This window comes from Megalops cyprinoides, chromosome 4 (assembly GCF_013368585.1).
Source record: "Megalops cyprinoides isolate fMegCyp1 chromosome 4, fMegCyp1.pri, whole genome shotgun sequence".
In the NCBI taxonomy this organism is placed as follows: Eukaryota; Metazoa; Chordata; class Actinopteri; order Elopiformes; family Megalopidae; genus Megalops; species Megalops cyprinoides.
In genome coordinates this window covers 20,143,293-20,160,081 of record NC_050586.1, presented here as the reverse complement: position 1 = coordinate 20,160,081, position 16,789 = coordinate 20,143,293, and the positions used below count along the sequence as shown (strand labels likewise).

Here is a 16,789-nt window from a genome sequence, read left to right as displayed (position 1 = left end):
TTATTTGTTTGCAAATGTGGGCAGTGGTTTGGATAGCGATGGGATGAATGAGTTCATATTGAAGGCCTTTGCTTCTGCGGCTCTTCTCAAAGAGTTCCTTCGGAAACTGTGCTCATTTCAGACTGGGCTCTCATTACTGTGCTAGAAGAAATGAAAATGTGCTTTATGAGAACAAAGTATCTATTAGGAGCACTTTGAGTGTCTAAGCTTAAGGCAGAACTCACTTAAGGCAGAACTCAAATAACCTTTTTCAGGTACAAAGGTATTTTTAGAGGTGTGTACTACTCAGTTGTCACACAAGGCACTAGGTCAGTAACATAAACCTAAAAATGATGTTAAACATTATTGGATTTTGAAGATTCATATAAATAGACATTCATATAAATAGGTGCTATAGTCTTGTGGCCTATTTGTACAGTTCATTTCTATCCAGTGTTAATGTCTTTTTGTTAGCTCTATTATGTATCATGGTGTGGAGGTTACGTGAATGGTATTGCCCTAGTATTACCACCACTACCATGACTACCATGACTATTGGTACAAGTGCTACTAATACTAGCCTACAACTAAAAATAGTAATAAAAATTCATCCAAACATCACTTTGGCGCCGTGTTCATAGTTCACCGTTTTATTTTGAATAGACAGGACGCCAAATAATAGGTGAAATGAAATCCTTGAATTTCTTCCTTCCCCATCACATTTCAGTTGGGCTCTATATTTGACAGAGGGTTACAGTGTGGTTCCTGTGACTCTACGAAAATTTGACATATGGAAATACACGATAAAGTGATGTTGACAAGTGTCTCCAAGCAAAAACAAATCGGCGCCATTTGTGACTGACAAAATATTGTCCATGAAATATAAAAGTAGGGGTAGTAGTAGTCATAGTAGTAGTAGTCGTAGTAGTAGTAGTAGTAGTAATAATAATAATAATAATAACAGCAACAATAGAATGTAGATGCCTACAAACGAAGGCGCAAGACATATGCGGGGGAAGTCTGTTCGTACACACACTGTATTCTGAATTTCCCTCATAGGTTATTAAGGATTAAGCCTGACAAATTTCGCACACAATTGAGACTAAAGCATTCTAAGCATCAAAGCCCCGCCGACTCCAACTATTTCGGGCTGCCTCTAATAGCTCCTGTCAGGCGTAATTTTTAAGTAATTTAACCAATTCATCGTATAATTAGGTTAGCAAAATTACCTCATTGGCGAATCAGTCAGCAGTAATGCAATAACGTTATTAACATTCCAGATTCATAGGCAGACATGAATATGGGGTCGTTCTTGCTTTATTAGATTTAATATTTACAATTTTTTAACCGGCACAAAAGAGACTGACTCGACTGACAAGCGTTGCGAACTTTATGGCTGCTGTTCAGCAAATTCCTAATGTCCTTACTCCGCACTCAAGTTAAAATTCCAATGGGCTATATTGAAAAAAAAAACTGAATTGTACATTATTTAAAATAAGACCCATGAATAACCTATACTGTACAATGCCTACTGTCACGACACTCGATTGTATTTCAAAGGTCTCAGTATATCAGATACAGGCACCACCGATGCCGCATTTAGCTGTCTTGATGAACGATACACAGAGACGCAATCCATTAGGTCAAGTGCTCCCTTGCTCGAGGGACAAGAATTACAATTGTGGTGTCTGAGGATGCAGTAAGTTCAGTGCAGCCACATGTCCTGTATGAAAATGAGGGGAATGATGATTCGCACATCTTAAGGCTTACCAACAAATCAGTGCTGTAAATATGACACGAGAGACAACAGTGGACAACGCCCCGCCCTAAGGAGAAGAGAGCCAACCCTCTCATTACTGATGCGAGCTCCTAGGATTGGACGGCGGTTGCTTGCTTTGAAGTTCTCCTTCAGATCTCCAATATTTGAAGTGTTCATGGTTGAGAGGAATGCGCGTTAGAGAAGGAGAGCGGAGAGCTATTGGGACGTCTTATGCGTATCTGGCGCGGTCATCCGCGTTTTGGGATTTCTTATTTTTCACATTTCCTTTAGTCCATCTTTCTCTTCGTCCTTCCGCTTGTATTCTATTTTAAGGGTTTCCTTCTTCGCCCTCCTCCCTGAGTGCAGCAGCGCAGAGGACTGGTGTCTTTTTCTGAAAAAGAACTAGGAGCGAAGAAGGATCGGGGGCTTGCACGATGACCACACTGGAGAGAGTTCCTCCACCGCTTTAAGGCGAAGCGACAAGCACCCGCTTTGATTTGGCTGGGACAACGCAAAGGGGAAAGAAGGTTTCGCTTGGATTACAAAAAAAACGACGCAGTAGAAGGGCGCGCTGTTTATTGATTTTGTAATGTATACATAAATGCTCTTTGAATTATTCCCGACCGCTGCCCTCGCTCAAACCCTACTCCGCCTCGCTCCAAATGAACGATTCTCCCTGTGGATCTGAGGCACACATAGGCAGTCAGTCATCCGAACGCACCAGCAGCGACGTCGACGGCAGCAATAGCGAGCGTCCCTTCAAGAATATTAAGACCAAAGGCTTTTCGGTGTCCTCACTCTCACCCACGGATCCTATACGCCAGGCAAAGCGGCTGCCCATTCGGATTCTCAAGATGTTGACCGCGCATAGTAGCCACTTGCTTCACCCGGAGTATCTACAGCCCTTGACCTCCGCACCAGTAAGCATTGAGGTAAACTATTAATTTAGCCTCTCCCCACAATAGCCTATCATCGCCTGTTCGTATAAATATACCTTTGTTAGTCAGCATAAAGCAATTGGTTTGACCTCTCGTCAGTATTACAGCGCGAAATTCACAAAACGTATTGTCGTTTGTAACATTAATGCGTTTTTCAAGTTCCCTTTAATAACCGTTAAACTTTTCAGTGTAAACCTGTTTTGTAAATAAGCTGTAAAATATCCTTTGGGGACAACGATGGCACTATTTTCCCTCTGATCTTGTTGGTAGCTACTTTTTTGGGAGTACCTGTCTGTTTGAAGCATCTTGAAAACCTTAACATCAACATCGTTTTAAGCAAGAAATACGCATACATTTAAATAGTTTGATTCCACAATGTTTATTGATTCACTGCTTATAAACAGTGATAATAAAGTAGTTATCGTTCGTTTATATTTGTCCTCTAAATACTAGGAACCCTAAGTATACATTACGCAACGTTCTCTCCACACGACCATGGATATTCGCCCTTTGAGATTCCAAGTCTGGCATCGCTGTGCAGTAAAAAAGTGAATTTGACTTAGCTTTCTGTTCCAGTCTGAGCCTAAAGTCAGGAGGACCAGCGTCGTCTTAGATTGACCCTCTCCATGGCAGTGTACGTGGCAACAGCAATGATAATATGGCACTAGAACAACCGTACATTATTATTGACCATCAGTGATACTCCTGAACAAAAAATGGCGTCATCAACGATTATTGACGCACTAGGACAGAACTCTTCTTAAAGTCTTTTACACGTTTCACACAACATAGCTTCATTTTTGTAACTTTAAACGTCCATATATTTTTTCTTCTGACTTTCTTTAAAAGTTCCTCAGACGTAATTTCTTCGTACTATTTTGTGGCCTATCGGAGAGCACGTTTCACAATCGTGTTCCGAGTTACCAGTCTATTTGCTTGCCCTTTTTCCTGTTTAAATTTTTTCAGTCTCGTAAATCACGTAGTCTAAGCCTTGGTCCGCAAGCATACGCGTATTTATCGTACGTGCATGCAACGCCATACGAAGAAAAACAGAAGTAGAGTTACGAAAATCCAGATAAACGACATACCTCAGCATTTATTTGATTTATAGGCTGCCTCCGACTAACGCTAATAACTTTCTGAAACCAAGATATGATTAAGGGCTTGCGCTTACAATGTAATAACTCCACCTTGTAATAATGATAAACGTGGGTCTGTTGCTGATAGTGGCTATGGAAATGCAGTTATTCCATTTGTTACAACTGAGACCTAATAGAAATCGTTGCTATCACTCATAACTACAGCAGAATGTCCAAATGAGAGCGAATTTTTAAATATGAAAATAATCAAGTTCTCTACAAAATGTTTTTGATTATAATTTTTACATTTTAATTATTAAATTTCAGTAAATGAAGTAGTAAATAAAATCGATTCAGGTTAACAGGAAGTGATCCTGTTGTGTTGACTGGTTGAGTGGTTGAGCTGAAAGCTTACTCTCTCGTTCTTTTTCACCTCAGCTGGATGCCAAGAAGAGCCCTCTGGCACTGTTAGCACAGACCTGCTCTCAGATAGGCAAGCCAGACCCACCTCCCTCCACCAAACTGGGCTCCATCACCTCTAATGGCCTCAGTGACAAGGAACCTGGCGGCCGCTCCTCCAGCTCCAGCCTCAAGCTCGGAGAGCAGCACCAGTCTCTGGAGGACAAGTCCAGCTTCAAGCCTTACTCCAAAGTCGGCGGTGAGGTTCGGAAGGAGGGACCTGGTGCCAACGGCGGCGCAGACAAAGCCGGGTTTCGGGTGCCCGTCGGCAGTGGCAGCGCGGTTGCCTGCCCGTCGTTTCCCCCGCATGCCAACTCGCCCAACTCCAGAACTGGCTCGCCCCACCAGCACTCACAGCTGCAGTCGCACAGGCAGACGCAGTCCCCCCCGGCCCAGCAGACACAGCACTCCCAGGCCCTGCACGCGGACTCCAAGCCTGGGGCCGCCGATTTGGGCAGCGCAGACTCCAGTGGTGGCGGCGTGAAAAAGGAGGTGGAGCTGTGCAAGTCGGCGCTGGATGGCGCCCAGCTCGCCAACTCAAGCCATGCGCGGGCCAGCGCTAACTCCAGTAACGCCAGCGCAGACAGCAGCCCGCATCATGAGGGCAAGGCTGACTCAAACACGTCCCAGTCAGGCCCTGTGTCTGGACATATAGCACCCGTCTCCCCCTTCAAACCAGGCCACTCTGTCTTCCCCCTGCCGCCCTCCAGCATGGGATATCATGGGTCCATTGTTGGTGCCTATGCTGGCTATGCGTCCCAGTTTGTGCCTGGGTTGGATCATACCAAGTCCACTCTGGTGGGAGGGGGGATCGGGGTTCCTGGAAAACACCCCAGTTCCAGCCCCCTCACTGGAGCCTCTCCGCCCTCCTTCATGCAGGGCTTGTGCAGGGACCCATACTGCCTGACCTATCCCAACGCTCCCCATCTGGGGGGCAGCAACTGCACATCGTGCGTCCACGACCCCTCCTCCACGCTCAAGTCAGGGTTCCCCTTGGTGTACCCCACTCACCCTCTCCACTCACTCCACCCCAGCTCCCTGTCTTCCAGCGTCACGCCCTCCCTGTCCCACCCCCTCTACACCTACGGCTTCATGCTGCCCAACGAGCCTCTTCCCCATGCCTGCAACTGGGTGTCAGCGGGGGGCCCATGTGACAAGCGCTTCGCCACCTCCGAGGAGCTGCTGTCCCACCTGCGCACGCACACCGCGCTCCCGGGTATCGACAGCAAGCTCCTCTCCGCCTACCCATCGTCCGTCTCGTCCGCTGCCTCCTGTCACCTCCACCTGCCCCCGCCCAGCAGCCCCAGCTCCCTCCCCAGCTCCTTCTCCCTGCGGGCCCCACCGAGCCTGGGCCTCGCACGCTACCACCCCTACAGCAAGGCCCACCTGCCCTCGGCCGCCTCGCTGCCCATGCATTCTCTCCCGGCGTCCGCACCCTACTACTCCCCCTACGCCCTCTACAGCCAGAGGCTGGGCTCCGCCTCTGCCCTGGGTTACCAGTGATCCGTGTTTGGGAGAGTGGGACCCATTCTGGGTTGCTGAAATGTGGGCGGCACTTGTTAGCCAGCAAGTTGCGCTGGGATGGTCCGGGTCTGTGCTGGCCAAGTTTTTACCGGCGCGTATATAACGCCTGCTGGCCGCTTGTAGGGGGAGGCCATCGACTTTGCACTGAGATTCCCAAGCCCCAAAATGGAAGGACTAGTATTTTGCGATGGAGAGGAGGGCTCAGGGGACCACCAGAGCCACCCCAGTGAACCTCTGCGTGGGCGAAACCAGGAGAGACGGACACGTTTGAGCTTGACTCTTGAGTGTGTGGGATTAGTTTTTGTTTTTGGTTTTAGATTTTTTTTTTTCTCCCAGACTGAAAAAATATATTTATTTTCATGGAGTGCTTGGCTTTCAAGTTGGGGGAAAATTTATTATCCAAATGCATTGTTCTTAATTATTCTTATTATAATGATAATTCTAATAATAAATATTATTATACTTGCTATACACTTTTTATTAAAGTTTTGTGGTATGCGACATGGCAAAGATGAACTGCAAGCTTCTAACAAAGGAACACCTATCTGTCCACAAATGCCTCATATTCTTTTCTTTTTCTATAGTTTTCTGTGCATTTTTTACCCCTCCTGCAGTTTGGTCCCTCTGGTGGGGTGACTATGTGCATGCTCTGACTGACAACCAATGTCAAAAGTCCCCGACTGGGTGCTTAAAATGCCATTTATTTTTGATTTGAGCAAAAAAAAAAAAGAAACAAAGAGATGTAATATTTTTTGTAATGTAATTACGTCAACAGACTGGGGTAGCCGAGGGGTGATCGAGACAGGAAAAATAAATAAAGCGAAAGAGCGCATACTGATGGCAGTGCTGTCCATTCACAGGGCAAGGTCTTATTTTGTTTAATAAATGATACTTGATTATATTTAAAAGATGTGTTTTTGGATTTTGTTCATTGAAGGGATGCATTTATTGGCTTCAAAGCATATCTTGGTTTCATAAATATAAAAATTATACACGACTATTAAAAACTCTTGCACCATAATACGTGATGTGTTAGGTGCAACATGTTGCATGGAGAGACATCTGAGAGGTGTAGATATAACCAAATGAGATCAGCATTAATGGACACGTCCAAATTGTCTTAACCTCTGAGGGTATATTGACTAGCTCTCCGACTGTGACAGATCCCAGTACTAATGTAATGGTAGCCTGAATGTGCCTCAAATTTAGCCGTGGACTATACGGGGAGATCCACTATTGATCCATCTGTCCATCAGATGCTCTTTCCACTGCAGCAAATCACTGGGGTTCTGTCGCTGTGGCAACTCTGCTCTGTCACTCAAGGGACACTGGCAGTCATTCAGGATGAACGTTATCTGACCTGCAGCTGGCAGGTGTGGCTGTAAAGAGGACACGACCACAATGGGTTTTATTATAGAGGGGCAGTCCTTTGCAGATCGAATCATTAGCTAGGTAAGGGTGTGTGAGAGTCTTCACTTCTTGGATATCATACACAGTCCTGGCTACTTCGAAGTAACCCTTAGGTATCTATCTATGGTGCTAATGTTTAGGGGCTGCAGAGGCACACAGGGGATGGTCTGTGTCAATATCCACATCTGCCTACCTTTGGTGGAATTAATATGCCATGTCTCATTAATCGCCCGTATACAGAGCCACACCTATGACTGACGGAGGTGTCTGGGAACGCCCCGAGCACTGCTCAAATCCTGCCGATTCCGGAGTGCTGCGTGTGTTAGGGGGTGCTTGGCTCTGGCTGGGAGTTTGTCTCCGTGTCTCGGAAGCAGAGGGAGCAGAGCCTTCCGGCTCCTTCCCCCTCTTTCCTCTTGCTCCAGCAGAGGAAATGCGGCCTTAATTGCTGATGCCTGTTTGTTCCTCTTCCGCGCCGAAATGCCACCTCAGCACATCCGAGGGTTTTCTCCGCTGTTGTGAAAGAACAGGACATTGTGATTTTAATAATGACCCTGGAGACCCAAGCCCCAGCTTTTTTCTCTCTCTCTTTATCTCTCTCTCTCTCTCTCCCTCTGATTGATTGCCCCAGAGAACAAAGGGCAAAGCTGACAATTGGATGCTTTTAACCAAGAAATATTCATCTAACACCAGACACCTCTTGGGGGTGCTTTGTATCTGTATTATCTGGCTCTTGCTAAGTGAAATCTTTCCCTCTGTTTTTTGACATGGAGTGCGATTGATTGGTGACCCCTAAGGTAAGGCGTACTGAAGGGAGTGTATAATTACATTCACAACACTTAGTCATACTTCTTTTAAGTATGAATGCTGGGGAACCTAATCCATCCACTGTAACTGCCAGAATAATGACACTTGATGCATACCAGCCTGGGTTTTGATGTGTTTGTAAGGCCCTGCGGTTGTGACTTCTTATGAGACTGGTGAGCACTGACTTTCTTCTCACTGGTTCTCTTGCACACTCAGTTTAATAGCACTCTGGACAGGAGAGTTCCCAGCACAGGTGTAACTTGACAAGGCCGTTAACAAAACATATCACCCTCTTGGGTCACGGTAAGTCCCGCCAGACCAGCAGGGTTACAGCACCCTGCGTGTTTCTCTGGGTGCGTAATTGGAGAGCCTCCTCTTATTTCTGTTTCCCCCAGAGCATGCTCTGTTCACCAGCAGTGCAAGGTTAGGGAGCAGGAGCGTGGCAGCGGATGTGGTCAGCTGGGCTGCTGTAGTGGGGTCTTGCTCTCGTGTTTGACACACCTGGGTTTGGGGTAGAGAAGGAGAGAGGAGGGATTGGATTACTCCATTGAGTTACCCCATTGTAATTAACCTCTGAATAGGACTTAGACTTCAGTTTGGGAGTTATTTTTCAATATGGCATGCTGAATGAATCATCTGCAGTTTCATTCATGGGTACTAAACAGTGGTCATTTTGTGAATATTAAAATGCATAGCTATTATTTGTGCTGATCGATGAATTTTTAATGTCATGGTAACTATTACTGTCCTTTGCATCCATGGTAAGTGTTACGAAGACTTGATGGAAGACTTTGCAAAACCCTCTTGTTAAAAGTCTACTTACTTCACAGCCATGCTCCACTGCTGCATATGCAAGAGATGTCAATGCCACCCTCAGGATCATATTATCAGCTTGATGAGAACTAGGTCGGTGGCATATTTAATATTTCATGAAAAGCATTGAACATCACCTCCACGTGTCACAGTAGAATGCACTAATGGAAGTTAGTTGAGTTTCATATGTCTACCTCATCATTTAATTCATTAGCTACTGATTGAGATGCTTAAATATCTTGGTTTGTATCGCCACCTATGGGTCCCACATGAAAATACACCCGGGAGGTGACTAGGTTGTGCTGCATTGTGTTTTTATGTGTTGTATTTATGTTTGCAGTTCTCACAACGGCCCTCTTGAAAAACGCAGATGCTTTGTTATAAATTACAGATTTTGTGAGTGGGTGTCAGCCCGTGTGATTGAGCATCCTACTGGCACTGAAAGGCGTCATTCCTGAGAGAGGTTCCAGGAAGTGCAATAGAGTGCATCGGGAGGGCAAAGGGACAACAGGGGAACTAGGAGGGGAGGAAAAAAAACTTTTCATCTTGTCTTAGAGGAGGAATTAACAGTACTGTCACCCTTCCACACTCATTTATCCAATCCATCACTCCATTCTTGCCACCCCCCCCCCCCCCCCGCCCCCCCAATCCTCATCAATCTTTCTCTCCTCTCACGGTTCCAGCTGAATCAACATTCAAATGCTCCATTGCTGTCACCTCTGCTGGCTGGTGGGGGTGTGTGACAGTTAATTTAGTCCCCGGGACAACACGCGGAGCAAGGACGGGAACTAAATCACGGTGACACGCAGCGAGGGAGAGGCTTGGAGGCCATGCGATGCATGGAGCATGCACCGAGGAGGTAGTACCTGTGAAATTGATCCCTCTCCCGTACTGTCCCACAGAGTCTGGAGGGGTTTGAGAGTGTCCCCGCTGTCACTGGCTGATGCGCGCCTGGCAGTGCAGCACTGCGCAGTCCTGGGCGGACAGCCGACAGCCCTTGTGATTAATGATGACAGGGTGTGGAGCTGTTCCTCAATTAGATGCCAAGTCCACACTGCCTCTGAGGTTTGACAGCCAGGACTTGAGAGGAGCAGACAGGCACAGAGAGGGAGATGGAGACACACACACCCGCACACGCACACACACTCAAGTTTACTACAACTTCCAAAACTACTGCTTCTAATTATACACTGGGTGTCACTCAGGAGACAGCTGCATGGAAGCACAAACAGTTAGGGGAATGGTGTAGAACAGAGAGGCTGGCCTGGGTGAGACAGGCTTTCTCTTCCTCTCACCCCTCTCTCTGTCTCCTCTTTCCAACATTGACCACCCCATAAACCAACCCAGGAACTGAAGACAAATCTTTCAACTACATCAGCAGTTCTGAACCTGGGATACATAGACCCCTGGAAAACATGGAAAGCCTCATCAGGTGCCAGGAGTACACAAGACACATTTTGAGGAGCCAAAGACACGTTGGGAATATACCAAATATTACATATTCACCATACCATGCAGGTGATATGCAAAGAACAGCATCTACTTGATATAATTGGCTTTTATCTTATTTTATCTAACGAAGCTACATTCAGCCTGTTCCAGTTTTATAAACCCACTATATACAGGGATATTTTATTGGTCATGGCTGCAGGCCCACCAACAACTGTTCAGGATGGCCTGGTGAGTTGTTGCCTTAACAAGAATACTTTGGCAGTACACTCTTGTATGATCAAATAGATATAATGACATTGGTGAAATGCTCGCAAGATTTTGACACCTTTCCAATGGTCATTGAAGGTTGGCAATAAAACGGTGGTTAAAAGCGACTCAAAGTCATAATGCTATCACACGTTCACTTCCAAATTTCCCCAGTCCCCCACACCCTAAAAATGTTGTGTGTAGTTTTCGTGTACACTCTCCTCCATCTTCACCGAGCAAACAACCTGAGCCTCTCCCACCTTTATCAGCGTGCCTGTATTGAGTCTTCAGGCTTCCTTGGCATGCAGTTGTACAGAAAGACATGCAGCTATTCCTGCAGTTTGCAAGAAAAGACCATTACAATTACAGTGCACCTCTGGCAAGCACGCTGCAGACCCAGCTGGCTTTGATTTCCCTGCACACTGGGGGATTACCATAGGGACGTCAGCGTTCATGCGCCATGAGTGCAGCGCTCACGGAAAAACGTGCCTTGGCAAGGGGAGCCTGCCTGCTCACTGCGCTCAGAGTGACAGCGCGTTTCCCTCCATGGTTCTGGAGGCCAGGCCCTGGCCCTCAACCGCACATGTTTCGTTCTTCAAGGTTTTGCGTTTCCTTCTCTTTCTATCCTTCACCCTCTGCAGTGTCAGTAACCAAAACAAGTTGCTGCCTGACTCTTAGCAAAAGGGTGTCTCTGACATGGCTCTGGGAGGATTGGGGGGTGGTTGTCCTCAACTCAGCGCTTTCTCTCAACATTGCTTTTTTTCCCCTCTCTCTCATATAGTTATGATCTCATTCTTCAACCAAGCTTAGAGTCTAATGAGTCACATGCAACAGTAACAAGTGCAGCAGCATAGAGCACATGCATAGAGCAAACAACATATGCATGTGTGTGCTGGACACAATCAACATCTATAATGATTTGATTCCAAGTTGGTTTTTGCAAGTTAATGTAATGCTGTTAACTGAAGAACTTCAAGCTTAAGCAAAGTACAAGTAAACTAACACAGTATGTTGTCATGCAATTATAGGCCCTTTGACTCCCTTCCCAAGCTCAGCTGACCATACAGCCAGCGCAAAAACAGGTAACTGCAAAAGTAAAAAAAAAAAAAAACACTTGAGTAAACAAAGAATACAAAGTATATTGAAATCAGGGGCTTATACAAGGTGTCTTTCCTGAGTTAAGTAAGCAATTACCATTCCATCATGCCCAGGGTCATGTATGAAAATACTGAAAATAGGCCCAGTTTCCCCTTCCTTTGGCTACCCTGGCTAAAGGAAGAGATCTCACAGACTTTGAGAGAAGGATGCCTATTGGGGCACATTTGGCCAGATCATCACTGATGACAGCTGCCTAACTTGCTGAGGAACAGTGGCTAAGGTGATGTTGACATGGAAGTCAGAGGGAAAGACATCATCAGCTAGGGGCAACTATGGCACATGGCAAAAGACACCTACAGGACTGAGTACTTGTTTCCCACGGTGAAGGGTTATGGCAGCTCTTTTACCGTGTGGGGTACATTCTACTGGTATGATTAGGTCCACATAACCCCTTAAAGGGAAAGGTAAATACCAATAAACACAAAGCCATTCGAAGTGATTGCCTTGATCCTGTCATGCACCATTTCTATCCTGATGGGACTGGTCTCTTCCAGGATGACAACGCCCCCATCCACAGAGCACAGCTGGCCACTGAGTTGCTTAAAGAGCATGAAAATGATGTGAACCATATGCCATGGCCGTCTCAGTCACCAGATCTCAACCCAACTGAACACACTGTGTATAATTCTGGAGCAGCACCTGAGTCAGATTTTCACCACCATCAACGAAACACCAAATGATGGAATTTCTCATGGAAGAATGGTGTTTTCATCCCTGAAACTGTTCTTGCAGCCCACGGTGGCTCAACACCTTATTAAGATGCTTTATGTTAGTTTTTCCTTCATTCTGGCAGCTACCTGTACATTCCCCATGCAGCAAAAGCTGTTTGCCTGTCACTCAGCACCAAAGATATTATATCTGCAAGAAACAAGATGTCAGAGCTTCTATAGCTTACACTGGGAACTGTGTCACTGTGATACTAAACATCATTCAGGTTTCTTAATCTCATACCACTTTAGGAGGAACAACTAATATGGCAACCAGGATTCTTTATCTGGACCAGGAAGGAGTCCAGAGTGCATGGTGATAAATGATCTCTGCCGACAACTTCCTCTGGAAGAGATACCCTCAACTTCAGCACTTTTCCAAATGAATGCTGCCAGACAAATTGAAGTGCAGTCACTGACAGCAGCTATTGTAGTTGGTAACTGTTTTCCACTAGAGATAGCCCCAACAGTCTGGCCTGTCATAATGCATTGTAGCGAAGGCTATGGGTGGTCGCACATATGTTGTACAGTGTAATCCCATTGTGCTACCCAGGAGAGTTCAATGATACAATTGAACAGGCTCCAAAACATAAATTTGCTTTTGCCCTGTGGGTCTGTGAGTATTTCAAGTATGTGTGTGAAATTTTATCATCCTAAGCTATACGCAGTGTGGTGTTTACACACATACAGTATGCGCGAGCGTGTGTGCATTCCTGTTTGTGCTCACACTCTGCTAATGCATTAGGGGTTTATAAAGTATGGAATATTTTTATTTGACTATTTTTACCTTTTGGAACCCCTATTAGGATCTGAAGTGACTACCACTCTCCTTCACTCTCTCTCTCTCTCTCTCTCTCGCTCTCACCCCCCCCCCCCCCCCAACTCCACTCCTCTCTCAGTGGTAAGTTAACCCAGCTGTCCCACAGTGTTGCTTCAGGCACAGAAAAAAAGAAGGGAGGGGAGGAGGAGAGGCAGGCAGGGAGGGAAACAGACCTGATTATCCAAATACAGCCATTAAAGGGGAAATGTGTTTTTCAAACTGTCAAGATGATTAATGGGCGAGAGCAAATCCTCACAAATGCTCTTGTTTAGTCTAACTGGCAGACACGATTCTGCCCATTGATTTATGGCAGGACTTGTGTGTGAGGCCGCAGTGAGGTTAGAGGAAAGTGGGGGGGGGGGGGGGGGGGGGGGGGCTGGGGGTAGCGGAGAGGGAAGGTGGGGGATACAGGGATCCATGGTGAGGAACATTACAGCATAAGAGGTGGAAATTTAGAGGGGGCAGAAGGAGGGGCGAGAGTGAGCAAGGGTGAATGGAATGACTCTTGCATTCTTTTGCATAACTTTTTTCAAATCCTTGACTGCAAGGGGAGGGTGAAAAAATTGTTTGTTGCCGATACTGTATTTTTAGAAAGTATTGAACAAGGTACAGCACACAACCTCAGCCATTCTGCTGTGGTAGAACCACGGAACACAAAAGTAATGACTGTGCTGGGAAGTTGATGCAATCGATGAGCACAACCAGTCCTTCGGATCAACGTGAATTTCTGGCGAATTAATGCAAAAGTTTAACAGGCTTTTGCACAGAGCTATCAGGATAATTGCCACGGTACTTTTTGTCACCAGCTGACACAGCCTATTTACTCTGATTAAAAATCTCCTCTCTCTCCCCCTCTTCATTTGTCCTAGCCTTTTAACCTCACTGCAGGTACAAATTAAGGTGTCAAACACAATCAAGCAGCTGACATCAGAGCCTTGCACATAGTCAGGACCCTATGAAGGCACAGAAAGCAGTGCTGTCCCACTTTAGGAGATTTAAGTCGTGTGCAGGAGATTTAAGAAGCGTGCCCCCTGTTTCTCATTGATATCATGGTAATGGCATGTAAATGTACCCACACCTCAGCAATACCCAGAATATTTCTGTCCCTCAACTCTGCTCCTTTTTCCCTCCCAACATTTGAAGGGTGGTAGGAAAAGATAAATAGGTAGCTAGAAAATAGAGAGAGAGACAGAGAGAGAGAGAGAGAGAGGGAGAGAGAGAGAAAGAAAGAGAGAGAAAAGAAAGCTGGTGTTGTCAGCCCTGACCTCCAAGGTGATTAATTGTCCTCTGCTCCAGTGGCAAAGTGCTGAAGCCTGACTTCATTCCTCCTGCTCACACTGGTCTTTACATGCAGGGGCCAGAAGCAGCAACAGGGCACACAGTGTCAGCTGAAAGAATGATCTTAGGAACAGAGGTAAAAGGCTCCCTGTATCCACAAACAATGCCACAGAGCTAGGAAAGAAATGGACAATGATCCAGTCCACTGTCAGTTGAAATCAGTGTTTTGGGAACCATTTCCTTACAGGTCAAATTGAGAGATTAGACAGTGAATTTATCAGTTTTGGTCTTTTAGTCTATCCATGAGCTGTATATGACAACACGTTGTATCATTAAAGTGGTCTGTGTATGAAAGTCATTCCTATTAGTGTATGAAATGTAGTGAATATGGATTACAGGCATAGCTCATACTTTGCGTATCTGCAATGGCAATATTAATTATCAGGATCATGATGAAGTGAAGGACTAGGGTGTATCCAGGTTCTATTTCGGTCCAATAACCCTCCAGAAAGGCCACAAATCACTGCAAGTTCCTCTCTTCGTGGAATGAGGACTAATAAATGGTGAACAGCTGTAAGTTGTGGAGTTTCCTTTTACAGAACTTGTGAGAGTGACTGTGTGTTATTCCCCCGATTCTTCCTCTGCTGCTTATTTCTCTCTGTGGCCCTGTCTCAGCTTTTCTTAACTTTCCTTAGCAGAATGACATACACATTTACTGTCTCCCTTCACTCACTCCCAACAAGTATAATTGAGCATACTCATGTTCAAGCACACACACACACACACACACATACGCACACTCACATTAAGTGCACGTACACACATTCACAGCCACACACTCTCTAAAGCACTCCAATAAATCTTAACATGAAGGAAAAGCAGGCGGATCCCCATATGGAAGAAGTTAAGCAGAGAGCTTTGCAGCAAGAGAGAGACAGCTGTAGGCAGAAAGAAGGGGAGAACGTCTGCATAACTCGCCTGAAAATAGACCCTCAGGCCAAGCAACACCACTCTGACATGGGACAGCAGCAAAAAGAATGGGAAGGCTGCCTGATTTGAGAGAACTGACAATGCTAATGTGTCATTCTGAGAAGAAAATTAAGATTAATGGTAACAACCGTAAGAGTAATATCACAACTTGGAATTATGTGTTACATGTTTCAGCAAGCATCTGTCTGATCATCAATATCAGGAGCGAGGAGGGAGAGGTAGGGGGCAGTGAAGACGGGACCAGAGGACAGCACATGGTAAGAAATGAACGGAGGGGAGGGGCAGAAAGGGTAGCAGAGGGCAGTGAAGGTTCACATCTACTGCGAGTTGAGCATGGGCCAGCTGTGCATGGTGTGTGTGTGTGTGTGTCTCTCCCCCCCCGGCCCCCTCGTCTGAGTGTCAGGGGCTGTGATTAATGACCCGCAGGCCTCATTCCCGCTCCCTTCCTCTCCACCGATGTCATCCACACCGCTGTGCGTCAGGCTAATGGACGTGGGCAGACTGACACTGGAGCTGGGCGGGCAGACCCACTGCGCCACGATGAAGGGGTGCTTTCACCACTCCCGTACGCACACATGCACGCACACACACACATGCACGCACACTCGCATACATCACTTCAAGACACGCAAATGCCTGTATGAGCCCATCATAGTTCAAGATGGCAAGCCCACGCCTCACTGGACACTCCCTGTGGGACAGCGCTTTGATAGCACGAGTGAGCGTGCATGAGCGCGTGCGTGTGAGTTATTCTCTGTCGGTGTGCTTTTGCAGAGTGGGTGTGGGAGAGAGCATGAATCGCATGTGTGCCGGTTCCCAGCCTGTCAGAGTCCTGTCGGGCAGTGATTTATGGTTGTGAGACTCCAAGCAGTCTTCGCTGCCAGTTCACTATTGTTACAACTGACAGCTAATGAGGCCAGACGTGCTTTTGAACAGAGCACTTAACGGGGGCTTCGATCTCTCTCCAGTCTCAGGCCCTATTTGCCTCCTCTCCTTCTCTTTATTTCATCTGTGGTGGCACTGCAGAGACAGGCTTCCACCCGTGAAAGCTCATAGGCACTGACAGAGCCAAGCCAGAGCAGGCAGACACAGGGAAGAGCCCCCCACCTTCTCTCTCTCCTTCTCCCATCTCGCAGACCCTGAAGTCATGCACTCATAATTCGCATAAAGCAGAGGGAGACAGAGCTCACAGCTCCCTAGCACTACACACACTCAGAAAGATGGGAGACAGCCCTGATACACTTTGCAGTACTGCCCTGCATGTAGGACATCTGATATTTTGTGGCACTGTGTTTTTGCTTTGGTGAGCTGCTGTTATCACTGTAAGTCTGTATCTTCCTCAGCAATACTAAACATTAATAAAACTCATTAAT

General features: G+C 46.4%; 1 protein-coding gene across 1 annotated transcript; it reads left to right on the top strand.

Moving 5' to 3' along the window:
- The first annotated feature begins 1,925 nt into the window (after positions 1-1,925).
- On the top strand, positions 1,926-6,595 carry znf703 (zinc finger protein 703). The gene is made up of 2 exons (XM_036526703.1): positions 1,926-2,670; positions 4,194-6,595. Exons 1-2 carry the CDS (start codon positions 2,401-2,403, stop codon positions 5,715-5,717), a joined length of 1,794 nt encoding a protein of 597 aa, XP_036382596.1. The 5' UTR covers positions 1,926-2,400; the 3' UTR covers positions 5,718-6,595.
- Positions 6,596-16,789: the final 10,194 nt, after the last annotated feature.

Bases quoted from the DNA above. Each gene is read 5' to 3' on its own strand.
- znf703 (XM_036526703.1), top strand. From the start codon at position 2,401: ATGAACGATTCTCCCTGTGGATCTGAGGCACACATAGGCAGTCAGTCA. The intron at 2,671-4,193 runs GTAAACTATTAA...TTTTCACCTCAG, and splicing joins CCGCACCAGTAAGCATTGAG to CTGGATGCCAAGAAGAGCCC.